This window comes from Cucurbita pepo, chromosome LG11, assembly GCF_002806865.2.
Source record: "Cucurbita pepo subsp. pepo cultivar mu-cu-16 chromosome LG11, ASM280686v2, whole genome shotgun sequence".
NCBI classification, from domain to species: Eukaryota; Viridiplantae; Streptophyta; class Magnoliopsida; order Cucurbitales; family Cucurbitaceae; genus Cucurbita; species Cucurbita pepo.
In genome coordinates this window covers 2,259,287-2,272,471 of record NC_036648.1, presented here as the reverse complement: position 1 = coordinate 2,272,471, position 13,185 = coordinate 2,259,287, and the positions used below count along the sequence as shown (strand labels likewise).

Below are 13,185 nucleotides of genomic sequence, written 5' to 3'. Positions count from 1 at the left end.
TCATCTTCCCCTCCATATATATTTCCTTGGTGCTGAATCCACCGGATTCTCCCAAACCCTTCTGGACCCACTGTTTTCCCTTTTGACCATCAAATCCCCTCCCCTGTTTTGACCCAACCCCACCGCCAGATCCGCTTCAGCCGCAACCTTCTCCATCTCGGTTCCTCTCCTTTCTGCAACCAACTACCTCTCCCCAACCCTAACAATCGACATTCATCGCCACTCTTCCATGGAGTTTGAGATCGTCTTTGACTGTCCATTCTGAGAGAGATTGACAATGGCGGAATTTGACCTCTGCTGTAGCGATGTGCAGGATTTTGCATTCGTCTCAAAACGCTGAACCCGACGGACGATAGTTTTTGTATACGTATATATTTGTTTAGTATGTCTGATTTGGTGGCCCGCACTGGACGGCATCAGCAGCGGTACGATGCCGGTTGTCGCCTTATTGCTGGGTACATTCCCACCAATATATTATTTATATATATACATTTTTAATATTCGTAGACTCCAGCGATTTGATGTTTATATATCTTTGTATCTATAAGTCGTTTTCGTGGACCATTCTTGTCAAAGGTTGGTGAAAATGAGGTTGTCGGCAATGTCATTTACGTTTCTTTTTACTACCCTTGTGGAAATTGACTGCTTTGATTTTCACTGTGGTTCTTGCTTGGGTATTGGTAGTTTGTGATTCGTTGTTGGGTTCTTTTATCGATTAAGGGTTTCGAGAAGTCTCGATTTGGATCTGAGAATTTATTGATATATGACGTGTAATACTGGAAATATGATTGGTTGGCTGGTGAGTCCTAATTTCTACTTTGAGGCTCTTACTACACATCTCCTGTGATGTTGTAGATTATTCACAATTTATCACTCTCTTTTATACTTCTTTAATACTTTCTTAGTGATGGTTCATTTGAAATTTAACTAAATTTCCCTTATGAATTGCATTATACTCTGGGGCTACTCCTGTACATCTCCTATGACGTTGTGTATTATTCACAATTCTGAAGTTTTTATGTTTTTTTTCTTTAACTAAAATGTAATTGATGCATGAACTTCATGTCTAGTCACAAGGTTAACTTATGACAGGAATGCCTCGCCTGCATTTTCTGTTGATGCTAATTTTGCTATTCTTTTGTAGGTGTATTCCTTTTAGGTATAGAAGTTCCGATGGCAGAAGTGATGAAGTTTCAGATAAAGTAGTGGAGGTGCTTATGATTGACACACCTAGTGGACCGGGCCTTTTGTTCCCAAAGGTATAAGTTGTCCCCCTAACACCACACCAGAACATGTTATTTATTCCAAAATGAGGTTGCTTGCAACTTTTCAAATTTAATGAAAAGTGCTTGTTTGTTGTTAAAAAAAGAAAAAAAAATGAGAATACATAAATTTCATTTGAGTTTTTTACATATATAGTATCATAGTTTGCAAAATTTTCTATGTTGGGAACTTAAGGTTGAACTTCTGCTTTTTTGCTTCTCTCATATGAAGTATACAAGCTTATTTTATCTCTAATATCAGCATTTTCTTTAAAAGGGAGGCTGGGAGAATGATGAGACGGTGGAGGAGGCTGCTGTAAGGGAAGCTATTGAAGAAGCGGGTGTTCGTGGTCAACTTATGGTGAAATAGTACTTTAATTTAATGCTTGAAATGAATTTTCTTGAGCGTCAAAAGTTTTTATTGTACTCTATAATAGTGATAGCTTTGTTCTCATTGTTTTTTGTGAAAATTAAGGTTTTCCCATCTAACATATATAAAGAACATGGTTGAAATAGGAGTTTTTTAGAGTATCGTTTTTAACACCTTTTCCTTTGATTTTTTTTTTTTTGTTTTTTTTTTTTTTTTTTTGTTTTTTTTGGTTTGATGTTGTTGTTGTCCTTGTTGTGAAGGAGTAATGAATTCTGTTAACTCATCATTAGTAGAACAGATAGAGTTAGGATGAAGACTAAAGGTATTGGGTTGTGACTGATAAGAAACTAAGGCTACCAATCCACTTCGTATATCTTTCTTTATCAAAACAATTTTTAATTGGTGTTTCTATGTGAGTTACTTTACCTTTTGTTCCTTTGAACTAGTACCTCATGGACTTCGTGGCTAACCATTTGATATTTGACCGGTAGTTTCATGAGAAATGAAAGTTGCAATTTGCTTTAATTTAATGAGACAATGTGGGATTTTGCTGGTCTATGATCACCAAGTCTAAGTCCAAAGGTGGGTAATCCTAGGGCTAAAAGCATAGAGATTTTGCGAGTTTCAATGACAAATCTAGAGGAAGCATTATTGATTGTTAGTTGTTGCCTTGGTGATGATTACTTTAAGGTGTTGGTGTTGTTTACGTCTAGCCAAAAACTTCTAATAGGACAACAAAGATTTTGAGTTGTCCTTTGGGTTGATAAAATCTTATATATGAGTGGTATCTATGCAGAAACTATGAGGGTTATGAATCACAAATCAAAGTCCATCACTATCCATCCTTAAGGCTTGTATACTTAAACTTCTATAAGGAAGATTGGAGAGTTAGTGAAAGTACTTCCATTAATTCAACAATATTCGATTCCTCTAAGTTTAGTAAATTTAAAATATTTTTACTATTATCTTTAGAGAAAAATACATTTTTGGTCCTTGATATTTGGAGATGGTATTTATTTGATCTCTGAGATTTAAAATGGGTTACTTTTAGTCCATTTGGTTTGACAAAGTTCTAAATGGTCCTTGGGTTCCTAAAGTCGTCTCTCAAAACATGGGATAGGTGGCAACTTTGTGATGATTGTCAAAGCTATCCCAATCGATCGTAAAGGTTGACATGTAGGATATCATTTGAGTTAGAATGTAGGATATCATGTGAAGGTTGACATGTCGCCATTCATATAGATGAGAAACCCTCTGTTAAATGGAGCCTTCAATTAACACTGGGGAAAAGAGTGGAAGCTGTGGGAAGTATGCTGAGAAGATTGTACCTTAAAGAGTTAGTGGAAGCAACCATTAAAATCAAAGAAAAATTGTTACCTCAATCCGTCGGGAAGGAGAAGTAGTCCAAACTGCAGCCTTCTCTCATGCCAGACTCTTCAATTTTGGAAAGGTGGTTGGCCGTTCTTGGAAGTTTGTTTAAACAGAGGTTGCTGTTCTATTATTTCAACGAGTCAAAATGCCTGTTGCTTAGTGATTCAATGTTTGGAAAGGTGGTTGGCCGTTCTTGGAGGTTTTTTTCTATTTGGAAATGGAGGGTTTGATAGTGTCTTTTTGCAAAGGTGTCAAGAATTCAAAATTGAAGATATGAAGTTCTCTCGCAAAAATCTATTTTATCGTAAAGGGGAAAGGAAAACTCCTACATCCAGTAGTAACCTGTCACCCTCCCCTGATAGTTCTTGATCCACCACTCTGGAAAAGCATCATTTTGGAAAGAAGGTAACTTTGCTGCTAGAAGTAGCATAAAGAACACCATTAACTGTAGTATATCCTTGGCAATTTAAATTTGGAAGGACTAATGACTACTTTGCTTCCCGAAAACAATGCCGGTCAGAAGGGAAGCAGATCAACTCAAAGGCCCAAGAATTTTTGGTGGGAGATATGGAGTGGACTTCCAGGAGGATCTTGACCCATTACGGTGGCTGGTAGATATGCGTAAAAGCGAACTTCAGGGTAACTGGAGAGCTATTTTCTCACTGAGTAAAAAGTTTTCGTGGAATGAAGTTTTGAAAAAGCTGTTTTTGGTTTTGGCTGGAAAGAAATGCTATAGATTTTGCAGGGACAAGAGAAGTGGAAAATAGTAAGATTTAATGATTTTCTTTGCTGCTCTTTAAAGAATCTTCTGTGTTTATTACAACCCCTTTTTGATCCACACAAGTGGAGGGTGGAGGGTTTTTTTAGAGATCCACACAAGTGGAGGGTTTTTTTAGACTCCCTTACTTGAAAATCTTTTGTATCTCCTTATAACTGTAAAAGTTCGTAAGAGGTTTTTCACTAATAGCTGTAGGATGTTTTGGTTTAGCCGTTTTACCTCATTCTGAATATCAGAGAGTACTTCTTGCGAAAGTAAAATATAACTTCTATATTTACATTTTAACATGGCTTGTTTTGCATAGAAAGTTCACCTAACTGTGGTTATTTGATTGTCATTCTTCCTTTATTTATTTATCTATTTCTGTCATAAATTAGTTTATATGTCTAACTTATTGTAGAGTAGTTTTATGTGTAAACTATCTGTAGATTGTTTAATGGTATAGCTGAATCATGCGATAAGCTCAATTGAGACTACTTGCATTATTTGCGAAGCATGCCAGCTTAGGTTACTACAATGGTCATATTCCTTTTGTATTTCCTTGGCCTAGGGGTGAAGGCCTCGTTATCCCCTTTTTTCTTTATCTTTCTGTTTTGTTTGCTGAAATTATTTCCTAGAACGTTGCATATTCAATAGCACTATCTTATGATGTGAGTTGCATATCCAATAGCTGCATATCCAATAGCACCTATCTTACGATGTGAGTTGCATATCCAATAGCACTATCTTACGATGTGAGTTGCATATTCAATAGCACTATCTTACGATGTGAGTTGCATATTCAATAGCTAGCACTATCCTAAGACAGAATCCTCCAACCATATGGTTAATGGATATAAAAGATGACTCGACATTTGGAGGTCAAAGTAGAACTTCTTATGACTTCACTTGTTTTATGTTAATTGAACGTCCAAATTAGTTATTAGAAGAAGGATTAAGTTGGTCATGTTCTTTTCTGTTACATCTGCACTTCTTTGTGATTGGGTAATGTTGCATTACTGTTAGGATTGTTTGGAGTTGTCTTACCATGGAATTGTTTGGTTTCTGTTCTTTGGAATGTGTCGTGGTCTCTATCACTTGCTGTTTAGCAGTTTCTTTGTTCATTGGCTTGTTTATCAAAAAAACAAACAAAAAAACTCTTTATGGTGTAATGTTGAGTTTGCTTCCCTTTAGATTCAAGCCTGCGGAACTTGAAAAATATTTTTTCTCTTGAATCCTTTTTTTGTTTTTTCCTCCTATTCTTTCCTCTCGAGATGAGGAGATAATCAAAACGGGCTAAAGGCCAGGCCATAGGGGGGGCAATAGGGTGTCCCCCATGCCTAAGGGATATGAAACAAAAGGGTTTTCAATCGGTTGATAACATAAGCAAGTGCAGTTGTTGAAGTTGTCAAAGGTGATGTGTGAAGCAAAATAAGATCTGCGGCTTAAAAGTTCATAAATCTATTAGAGAGAGATTTTCACACTTAGGGTAGAGACGCACTGCTGCTTTCTCGTTTCTTTGATGTTTTTGTATTTGTGTTCCTCCCATTTAGATTAGCCTGACACACTCTCTGTTGAAATCTCGGTTTTCAGGGATTCTTGGGAGACTATCACTTCAAGAGTAAAACACAGCAAGATGAGTTCACTCCAGACGGATTATGTCGAGCAGCTATGTATGCTTTATTTGTGAACGAGGAGCTCGAGTCATGGCCGGAGCAGAACACGAGAAACAGAAGTTGGGTGACCATACCTGAGGCAATTGAAAACTGCAGGCACGCATGGATGAGGGATGCCCTTGTCAATGGCTTCAACAAATGGCATGCAGAAAATATGAGCGATGAATAACTTGAGAATCTTGAAATGTATGCACATTACGAAGTATATGGTGCATATGAACAAAGTTGTCTTTATGGATTGTTTTTTAGAGTCCCTTTTTCCCCTTCGCCAGCAAATCAAATCAAATCAAATCACGAAGAAATCAAGCAGTAGAACACTAACACTGATGATGATGTTCAAAGGATTACATAGGCAACGTTTTGGTTGCTCATTTATTATAATACACTTCCGCTCTCGTTCAAGCTTCCTTGAAAGCTTTTACAAATGTATTTCAAATTTTCTTGTTCATTTATTACAAGTCTGATGAATTACATGCCATTTTTCAATATGATGGTATATCTAGAGGGATATGAACTCGAAAAATTGCGTATTAGAATTGATAAAATTGAAATGATGATGTTTGTTTGTCTTATTTAAGCACTCGTTGAAGCTTCTTTGTAAGGAATGCTTTGTTTTCCTCTAAAATCGATGTGGAATCTCACTATCCATTTCTCTTAGGGGCCGAACGTCCTCCCTTTGGACAATATTTGTTGAAAGGAGGACGAAACATTCCTTATAAATGTGTGAAAACCTCTCCCTAATAGACGCATTTTAAAACCGTGAGGCTGACAGCGGGAGCGGGTCACAGCGGACAATATCTGCTAGTATCTATCCAATCTTTGATCGTTGTTTCTATCAATGAAAAAGTTCTAACAGCGGGTACAATATCTGCCAGTATCTATCCAATCTTTGATCGTTGTTTCTATCAACGAAAAAGTTCTTGATACTAGCAGACATTGTCTGTTGTGACCTGTTGTCAACCTTACGGTTTTGGATCATTTGATTACGTATCATCAAATTTGTGAAAGATTTTTTATTTTTTTTTTCTAAAAAAAATGTTTTTGATGACTTTTTTTTCTTCTTTCGTTTAACATATTATTTATTAGGTGCTCGCACCTTATTATTTATGGTCTATTTTTAATTTTGTAGCAATAAAAGTTTGGTTTCTAAAAAAAAGGAAATAAATGCATGTTTTTTTGTTGTTGGAAGAAAGCTCCTCCACTCAAAAAAGGTTTTGTTTTTTTTTTCTTTTCTAGAAATAATTAATCATTAAATCTCTATTATTTGAAACCTTATCATAATTGGAACAAACAGTCAATCAAATCACCATTAATTTTCTGCCCATAATTACTATAAAAAAAAATTCCACCAATAAAAGTTTATATTAATTGAAAAATCCTAATTATTATATTATCATAATATATATATATATATTTATTTATTTTGAAAATTTCAAAGTATGATATTATTTTGTATGGAATTGGATATTATTTAACAATAATTTATCAAAAAATAATTAAAATATAATGCTAAAATAAAACATTTGAAAATGATTTAATTTAATTTTAAGATTTTGGTACCTTATGCCGACTTACATTCAACAGTAATAAGATTTCAAAAAAAAAAAAAAAAAAGTTTAATTATTTAAAATGGAATCTTTAAACTTTAAATTGAATATGGTTTTTATTTAATAATTTCGGTTAACCATTTACTTTATTTTTAGAAAAAACGACAAATTATTGAACCTTACATGTTTTTTTTGACCGTTGACCAATTTATTTTATAATTTTTATGAGCAATTTCCAAGAATATTCCTACTCATCTACAAGAAAATGCCTAAAGAAATGTTTTTAATTTTGAATTTGGTATAATAGATTCCTAAATTTTTAATTTTGATTTAAATAATTTTTTTAAATTAATTAATTTGTTACGTATAAATTTAGATTTAAATTTTATGTATATAACTCAAGTTTTAATGAATTCATGATTTTTTATGAAAGTTTAGAACTAAATAAATAAAAATTTGGAAGTCTTTTGAAAAAATTTGTATTTTAATTTCCGAATTTCCAAAAAAAAAGAAAAAAGAAAAAAGAAAAAAAAAGCCAATTTTGTAATTTTTAGTATTTTCAAAAAATCAGAATTGATCTTTTTTAGGTATAGACTTCATTTAAAGAAAGAAAGAAAATATATATATATATATATATATTCTCTTAATTTATTTGTGAATTAATTAACTAATATGTAATTAATTGTTTAAATTAAATAAATTAATAATAGTTCGTTTTTAGAAATGAAAAAATAGATTACTTATTTACTAAAACTATTAATTACTTAACTAATAAGTATAATTAATTAAGAAATTAGGGTTCATTATTAATTAAAACTAAAATTTTAATAATTTTTCTATAAAAATAAAATAATTAACAAAAAAAAAAAAAAAAAAAAAAAACTTCACAAAAATATTATTTATTTTATTTTTTATTGTCAAATATTATCTAAATTATAATGATAAAAATATTTCACCAACAATGAAAGCGACAGAAAACAAGAAGGAATTTGCAGAGAAAAGTAATGGTGATTTTCAGAGGAACTAACCTGAAATTGCGTCAGTAATTTCCTCTCTGTGTTCATTCCAATTTCCAGTTCTTATATAAACCAATCCATTGTTCTTCATCTTCTTCACACTTTCTTTTCCAATTCGATCCTCTTCTTCAGAAACTCTGTTTTTGTTCAGACAGATCCGATGACGAATGGAAAGAGCGTAATTCTCGACGTCTCTGGCTGGCTCAGGCTTTTCGACGACGGCTCCGTCGACCGGACCTGGACTGGACCGCCGGAGGTCAAGTTTGTGGCGGAGTCTGTGCCGCCTCACGACGACTTCATCGATGGAGTCGCCGTTCGCGACTTGGTGATTGATCGGGAGTCCGGTCTCTGTGTTCGGATTTATCTGCCTGAGGTGAAATGCAGCGGCGGCGGAGAGAAATTGCCGGTTGTTGTTCATTTTCACGGCGGTGGATTTTGTATTAGCGAAGCGGATTGGTTTATGTATTATCATACTTATACTGACCTCGTGAAATCCGCCGAAGCAATTTGTGTGTCTGTTTACCTTCGCCGAGCGCCAGAGCATCGTCTTCCCGCGGCTGTTGACGACGGCTTCTCCGCTCTCAGGTGGTTGCAATCGGTGGCTCTAGGTCACGAAATCGAGCCTTGGATTACCGAAAATGCGGATTTCAATCGCGTTTTCCTAATCGGAGATAGCTCTGGCGGAAATCTTGTTCACTCTGTCGCTGCCCTAGCCGGAGAAGCCGATCTCGCTCCAGTGAAACTCGCCGGTGGAATTCCGATTCATCCTGGTTTCGTTCGAGCCGAACGAAGCAAGTCGGAGATCGAGAATCCACAATCGCCGTTCTTGACTCTGGATATGGTAGACAAATTTCTGAGCCTCGCACTACCGGAAGGGAGTACGAAGGATCATCCAATTACATGTCCAATGGGAGCCAACGCGCCGCCGCTTGAAACCCTAAATCTGCCGCCATTTCTTCTGTGCATCGCAGAGAAGGATCTGATCATCGACACCGAAATGGAGTATTACAAAGCAATGAAGGCAGCAAATAAAGAAGTAGAGATTCTGATGAGCAAAGGAATGGGACATAGCTTCTATCTCAACAAGATCGCCCTCAAAATGGACCCCGAAACAGCTGCCGCATCGGACCACCTCTTCGCCGGAATCGCTCGCTTCATCAAGCAGCATTAACAACGTTTTCCAGTGAATCCTTGGATCCCCTCCGCCGTGGACGGTGAATGTTATCTATCCTTGCTCTACCGTAAAAAAAAAAACACATCTAGTTCTTATTTTCATTATCATTTAGTAAAGTTAATAAAAACTTTTCCCTAATTCTCAACCATATTTCTTAGAACAAAATATTTATTATAAGCTGCCGAAACCTCTCTCAAATACACGCGTTTTAAAACTGTGAGGTTTGCTTGAGCTGTTACAAATGATATCAAAGCCAGAGACATTGGCTGAGATGTGAAAATCTCACTTTAATATATACTTGAGCTGTTACAAATGATATCAAAGCTAGAGACATTGGGTGAGGGGTGAAAATCTCACTTTAATATATATTTTAAAACTTTGAGACTGATGACAGTATATAACAGGTCAAAACAGACAAAATCTACTCGAACTGTCAAAACAGATAATATCTCCTAGAACTGGGCTTGAGTTGAGTAAATTAAAAGAAAAAAGGACTGTAACGTAATGAATTTGGGGCTATTACAAGGAAAAGGTTCCAAATTCCCATGCAAAAGAACTCTCGAAGTCACTGTATGGTCCCAAAAATTCGTTAGCATTCACATTTGTACCCTATTTTCATATTTGTGCCCATTACTTTTGTCTTTTATTCGTTGGAAATGTAAGAGGTGCTCGATTATATTGTAATATTAAAATTTTAATTTGATATTTGAACATTATATTTTTTCTTTTAAAATATTATTAACCTTATAAGAATATTTTAAAATTTTAATAGAAATTAGATTGAAAAATGAAAAATTATTAATTAAAGAGTACTTTGAAAGGTATATAAAAATATTTAAAATAGAAAAAATTATGTACAAATTCTTTATATGAAATCTCTTAATCTCACGAAAATAAATAGAGAATTTTGTAAAAATAAAAATAAAAATAGAAAGTGAATATCAACCAACCTAACACTTAGACTATGGTTGAATATCAACCACGGCTTGATATGCACTTCTACGTTTAGATTTTGTGTGAACGTTGCTCGTTGACACTTTATTGTGCCCCGTGAACCCTACAAACACTTATACTTCTACAAAAAAAAAAAAAAAAAAAAAAAAAAAAAAAAAAAAAAAAAAAAAAAAAAAAAAAAAANAAAAAAAAAAAAAAAAGCAAACGAATATCAACCACGACTTCAACTAAGCACAATGTGATTCATATTTTAAGAAAAATGGAAAAAGAATATTTCAATATCTAATTGTGTGGTCTCAACAATATTGGTCAAATGCAAACACAAAAGCATATACAGTTATTGTGATTTTTAAAATGTGATTTTTCACTAAATTATTGTAAGGTAAGACATCACATCAAGTAATATACTAAATATATAAAATTAATTTTTATGTCTCTCAATTTTGTATGGAATAAATTCATAAAAATTTAAAAATATTGAATAAGAGAAAGGACTTTAGAGAATTAAAAATTTATGTATCTATGTTCATAAACTCATTAAATACTTTAAAGAATCAAATAAATAAAAATTCACAAAAGTCAAATTAGCACTAAAATAATTTCTTTTAAAATGAAAGAAAAAATTAATTAAACAAAACTTATTTAACTTTTTATTTATTTATTTTTCCCTTAAAAATTATACAAAAACCAGAGCCTATAAAGATATAGTTGTAACTTAAAATAGTGTGTAGATCTAAATTTTTAATTTAGATCATGACCACGATTCTAGATCTTAATTTGTTGAAAGATCTTAGATCTTAATTTGTTGAAAGATCAGTAGTAGATACATGTATAAATAGATACATGTCCATATATAAATACATGCATAATATATACATGTAGATTCATTCGGTCCTAATTAAATAGGTGCATAATGAATGGTAATGGAGAATGTCCCAAATTACTTTTATATATATATATATATTTTGGTATTGGTGGAAGAAGTAGAAAATCAATCGAGCATCAAATTTACCTGGTGTCATGGAGATCATTTTCATCTAAAACTTTGAACTATTTATATAAAAAAAGTATAAAATACTAGAGAGAGAGGGGAGGAGAGAGAATGATCCTAATTAATGAACCATTTATATAGAAGTAAAGTAGTGTTGGAATTTGAACAAGAGTGAATAAACAATGCAGCACAAAATCCGGCTGACTTTCATGAACACAACTTAGGGAAAATCAATTTTCAATTTCTAAGTTTTTTTTTTTTTTTTTTTCACAAACTTCAATGGAATCACAGGCTTCCATTAACTCAACAACTCAATTAAACTATTAAAAAATATTATCAATCATATAAGCTCGAGATCTTTTATTAGACTATTAGTAGGTTATTCGTTAAATTATATTTCAAATAACTATAAATTATCGTTGATTACATTGACTCGATTTTTCTAATGTAAAATTTTGTAGTAACCAAGAAAAATGGACAATCATAGAGAAGAGGAAGGAAAGAATTTCTAATTATTTCATAAAAATTGTACAAAATTTAATTATAATTCTACCGATCTATTCGACTATAAGTTTCACACTCAAAGATTTTTAAATCTATATATTTAGTGTTCATATTTTATAATAATTTTAAATAAATTTTGAACTTTGTGTATCAAATCGAAATTTTAAAGTTTTTTTTTAAAGATAAATATGAAACGTTTATGAAAGATTAAAAAGAGAAGGGTAGATGTGTTTTTTAAAAAATAAATGTGAAAAATTAAAGGGTAATTTCTACCGTCCAAAAATTTATGTAAATGAAGTGTTAAAAGAATTGATGATATTGACTTATTAGACACAAAATCTAAGATACTAGTACACATTTATTAAAAACATTTTGAAATACAATAGAACACGAATCTGTGAGTAAATCAGACACAAATTGAGGGAGAAAATTTGGAAGCCCTAACCTGAAAATGTAGGGAAGAGGATCACCTGGCGTTGGAAGCCAGAGGCGCGAATTCGGAGAGAGGAGTAGCAACAGGGGTAGGAGCAGGGGAGTTTCGACACAGGGGGCAAGTGGCGCTCATCCGGAGCCATTCATCGACGCAAGCGGAGTGGAAACAGTGCCGGCAATCCGGAATGCAGCGGACGGAATCGTAGGGCTGGTAATCGGAGAGGCAAATGGAGCAAGGGCCGTGGTTTGGGGCCGGGAGACGGCGGCTCTCTCCGAGGACCAACTTAGGGTACGATTCGATGATGGAGCCGTCTAATCCAACCATGAGAACCACCACATTGTCGGCGGCGGGAGGGGGGAGAGGAGCGGAAGGTCTAGGTCTAGGGCGAGTGGATTTGGCGCGAATGCAAGCGTAGGAGACGAGCATTATGGTGGAGATGAAGACGAGGATGCTGACGGCGATGGCGATGCCGTAGCCGAGGCCGACGCCGGCGTGGGCGGGGGAAGCGGCGGCGGCGGCGGAGGAGGAGGAGGAGGAAGGGGGATCGGCGGAGGACATAACAGAGAGAAAGAGGAATTTGAAAATGGGAGTAGTAATGGAGGAAGGAGTGAATTTGGTGGGAATGGTGGGGCAAAGGGGACAGCGTTTGTTAAGGCACGCCGGGGTCCGCGGGAAAATTTTAAAATTAATTAAAATTTTAAAATTAAAATTAATTAAAATTTTAAAATTAAAATTAAAAATTAAAAATTAAAAATAAACTGCCTTTGACTTTTGAGGTTTTTTAAAGGCGTGGTTACCGTTTAAACCCCCAACTTTTGGTTGTATTATTCAAACAAAATTTCATTATGGTTCTTAATCTTCTTTTTAATAACTTTAATTTTAAAATATGTTTTAAAAATAAATATATATTTTTTTAATAAATATGTTTCAAACAAAATTTCATTATCGTTGTTATTCTCTTGCTTGCTTATATAATATCTCTGTTAAAATCTCTCTCCTGCCCTCGTTTTCTTCTTTTGAAAATCTCTCCCTGTCCTAGTTTTTCAAAATTTCTCTCTACTCTCGTTTTCTTCTTTTGAAAATCTCTCTGCCCTCGTTTTCTAAAACCTTCTTCCTAAATCGAGGTCAGA

At 34.1% G+C, this 13,185-nt stretch overlaps 3 protein-coding genes across 4 annotated transcripts; 2 read left to right on the top strand and 1 right to left on the bottom strand.

Annotated features, from left to right (window-relative positions):
* The first annotated feature begins 28 nt into the window (after positions 1–28).
* LOC111804950 (nudix hydrolase 16, mitochondrial-like) lies at positions 29–5,944 on the top strand. 2 transcript variants are annotated; one of them, XM_023689791.1, is made up of 4 exons: positions 29–425; positions 1,145–1,259; positions 1,540–1,623; positions 5,354–5,944. In XM_023689791.1, exons 1-4 carry the CDS (start codon positions 385–387, stop codon positions 5,603–5,605), a joined length of 492 nt encoding a protein of 163 aa, XP_023545559.1. In that variant the 5' UTR covers positions 29–384; the 3' UTR covers positions 5,606–5,944. The 2 variants fall into 2 exon arrangements, with proteins under 2 accessions (XP_023545559.1, XP_023545558.1); XM_023689790.1 differs by having other exon boundaries at positions 30–455.
* A 1,995-nt stretch (positions 5,945–7,939) lies between these two features.
* Positions 7,940–9,321, top strand: LOC111806164 (probable carboxylesterase 15). Its single transcript, XM_023691534.1, has one exon. It carries the CDS (start codon positions 8,160–8,162, stop codon positions 9,168–9,170), a length of 1,011 nt encoding a protein of 336 aa, XP_023547302.1. The 5' UTR covers positions 7,940–8,159; the 3' UTR covers positions 9,171–9,321.
* Positions 9,322–12,016: 2,695 nt separating this feature from the next.
* LOC111805491 (putative RING-H2 finger protein ATL69) lies at positions 12,017–12,613 on the bottom strand. The gene has a single exon (XM_023690593.1). The coding sequence runs from the start codon at positions 12,611–12,613 to the stop codon at positions 12,089–12,091; it is 525 nt and encodes a 174-aa protein (XP_023546361.1). The 3' UTR covers positions 12,017–12,088.
* Positions 12,614–13,185: the final 572 nt, after the last annotated feature.

Coding starts and splice junctions, on each gene's coding strand:
- LOC111804950 (XM_023689790.1), top strand. CDS start 385: ATGTCTGATTTGGTGGCCCGCACTGGACGGCATCAGCAGCGGTACGAT. Junction 456..1,144: donor GGTTGTCGCCTTATTGCTGG/GTACATTCCCAC, acceptor ATTCTTTTGTAG/GTGTATTCCTTTTAGGTATA. Junction 1,624..5,353: donor GTGTTCGTGGTCAACTTATG/GTGAAATAGTAC, acceptor CTCGGTTTTCAG/GGATTCTTGGGAGACTATCA.
- LOC111806164 (XM_023691534.1), top strand. CDS start 8,160: ATGACGAATGGAAAGAGCGTAATTCTCGACGTCTCTGGCTGGCTCAGG.
- LOC111805491 (XM_023690593.1), bottom strand. CDS start 12,613: ATGTCCTCCGCCGATCCCCCTTCCTCCTCCTCCTCCTCCGCCGCCGCC.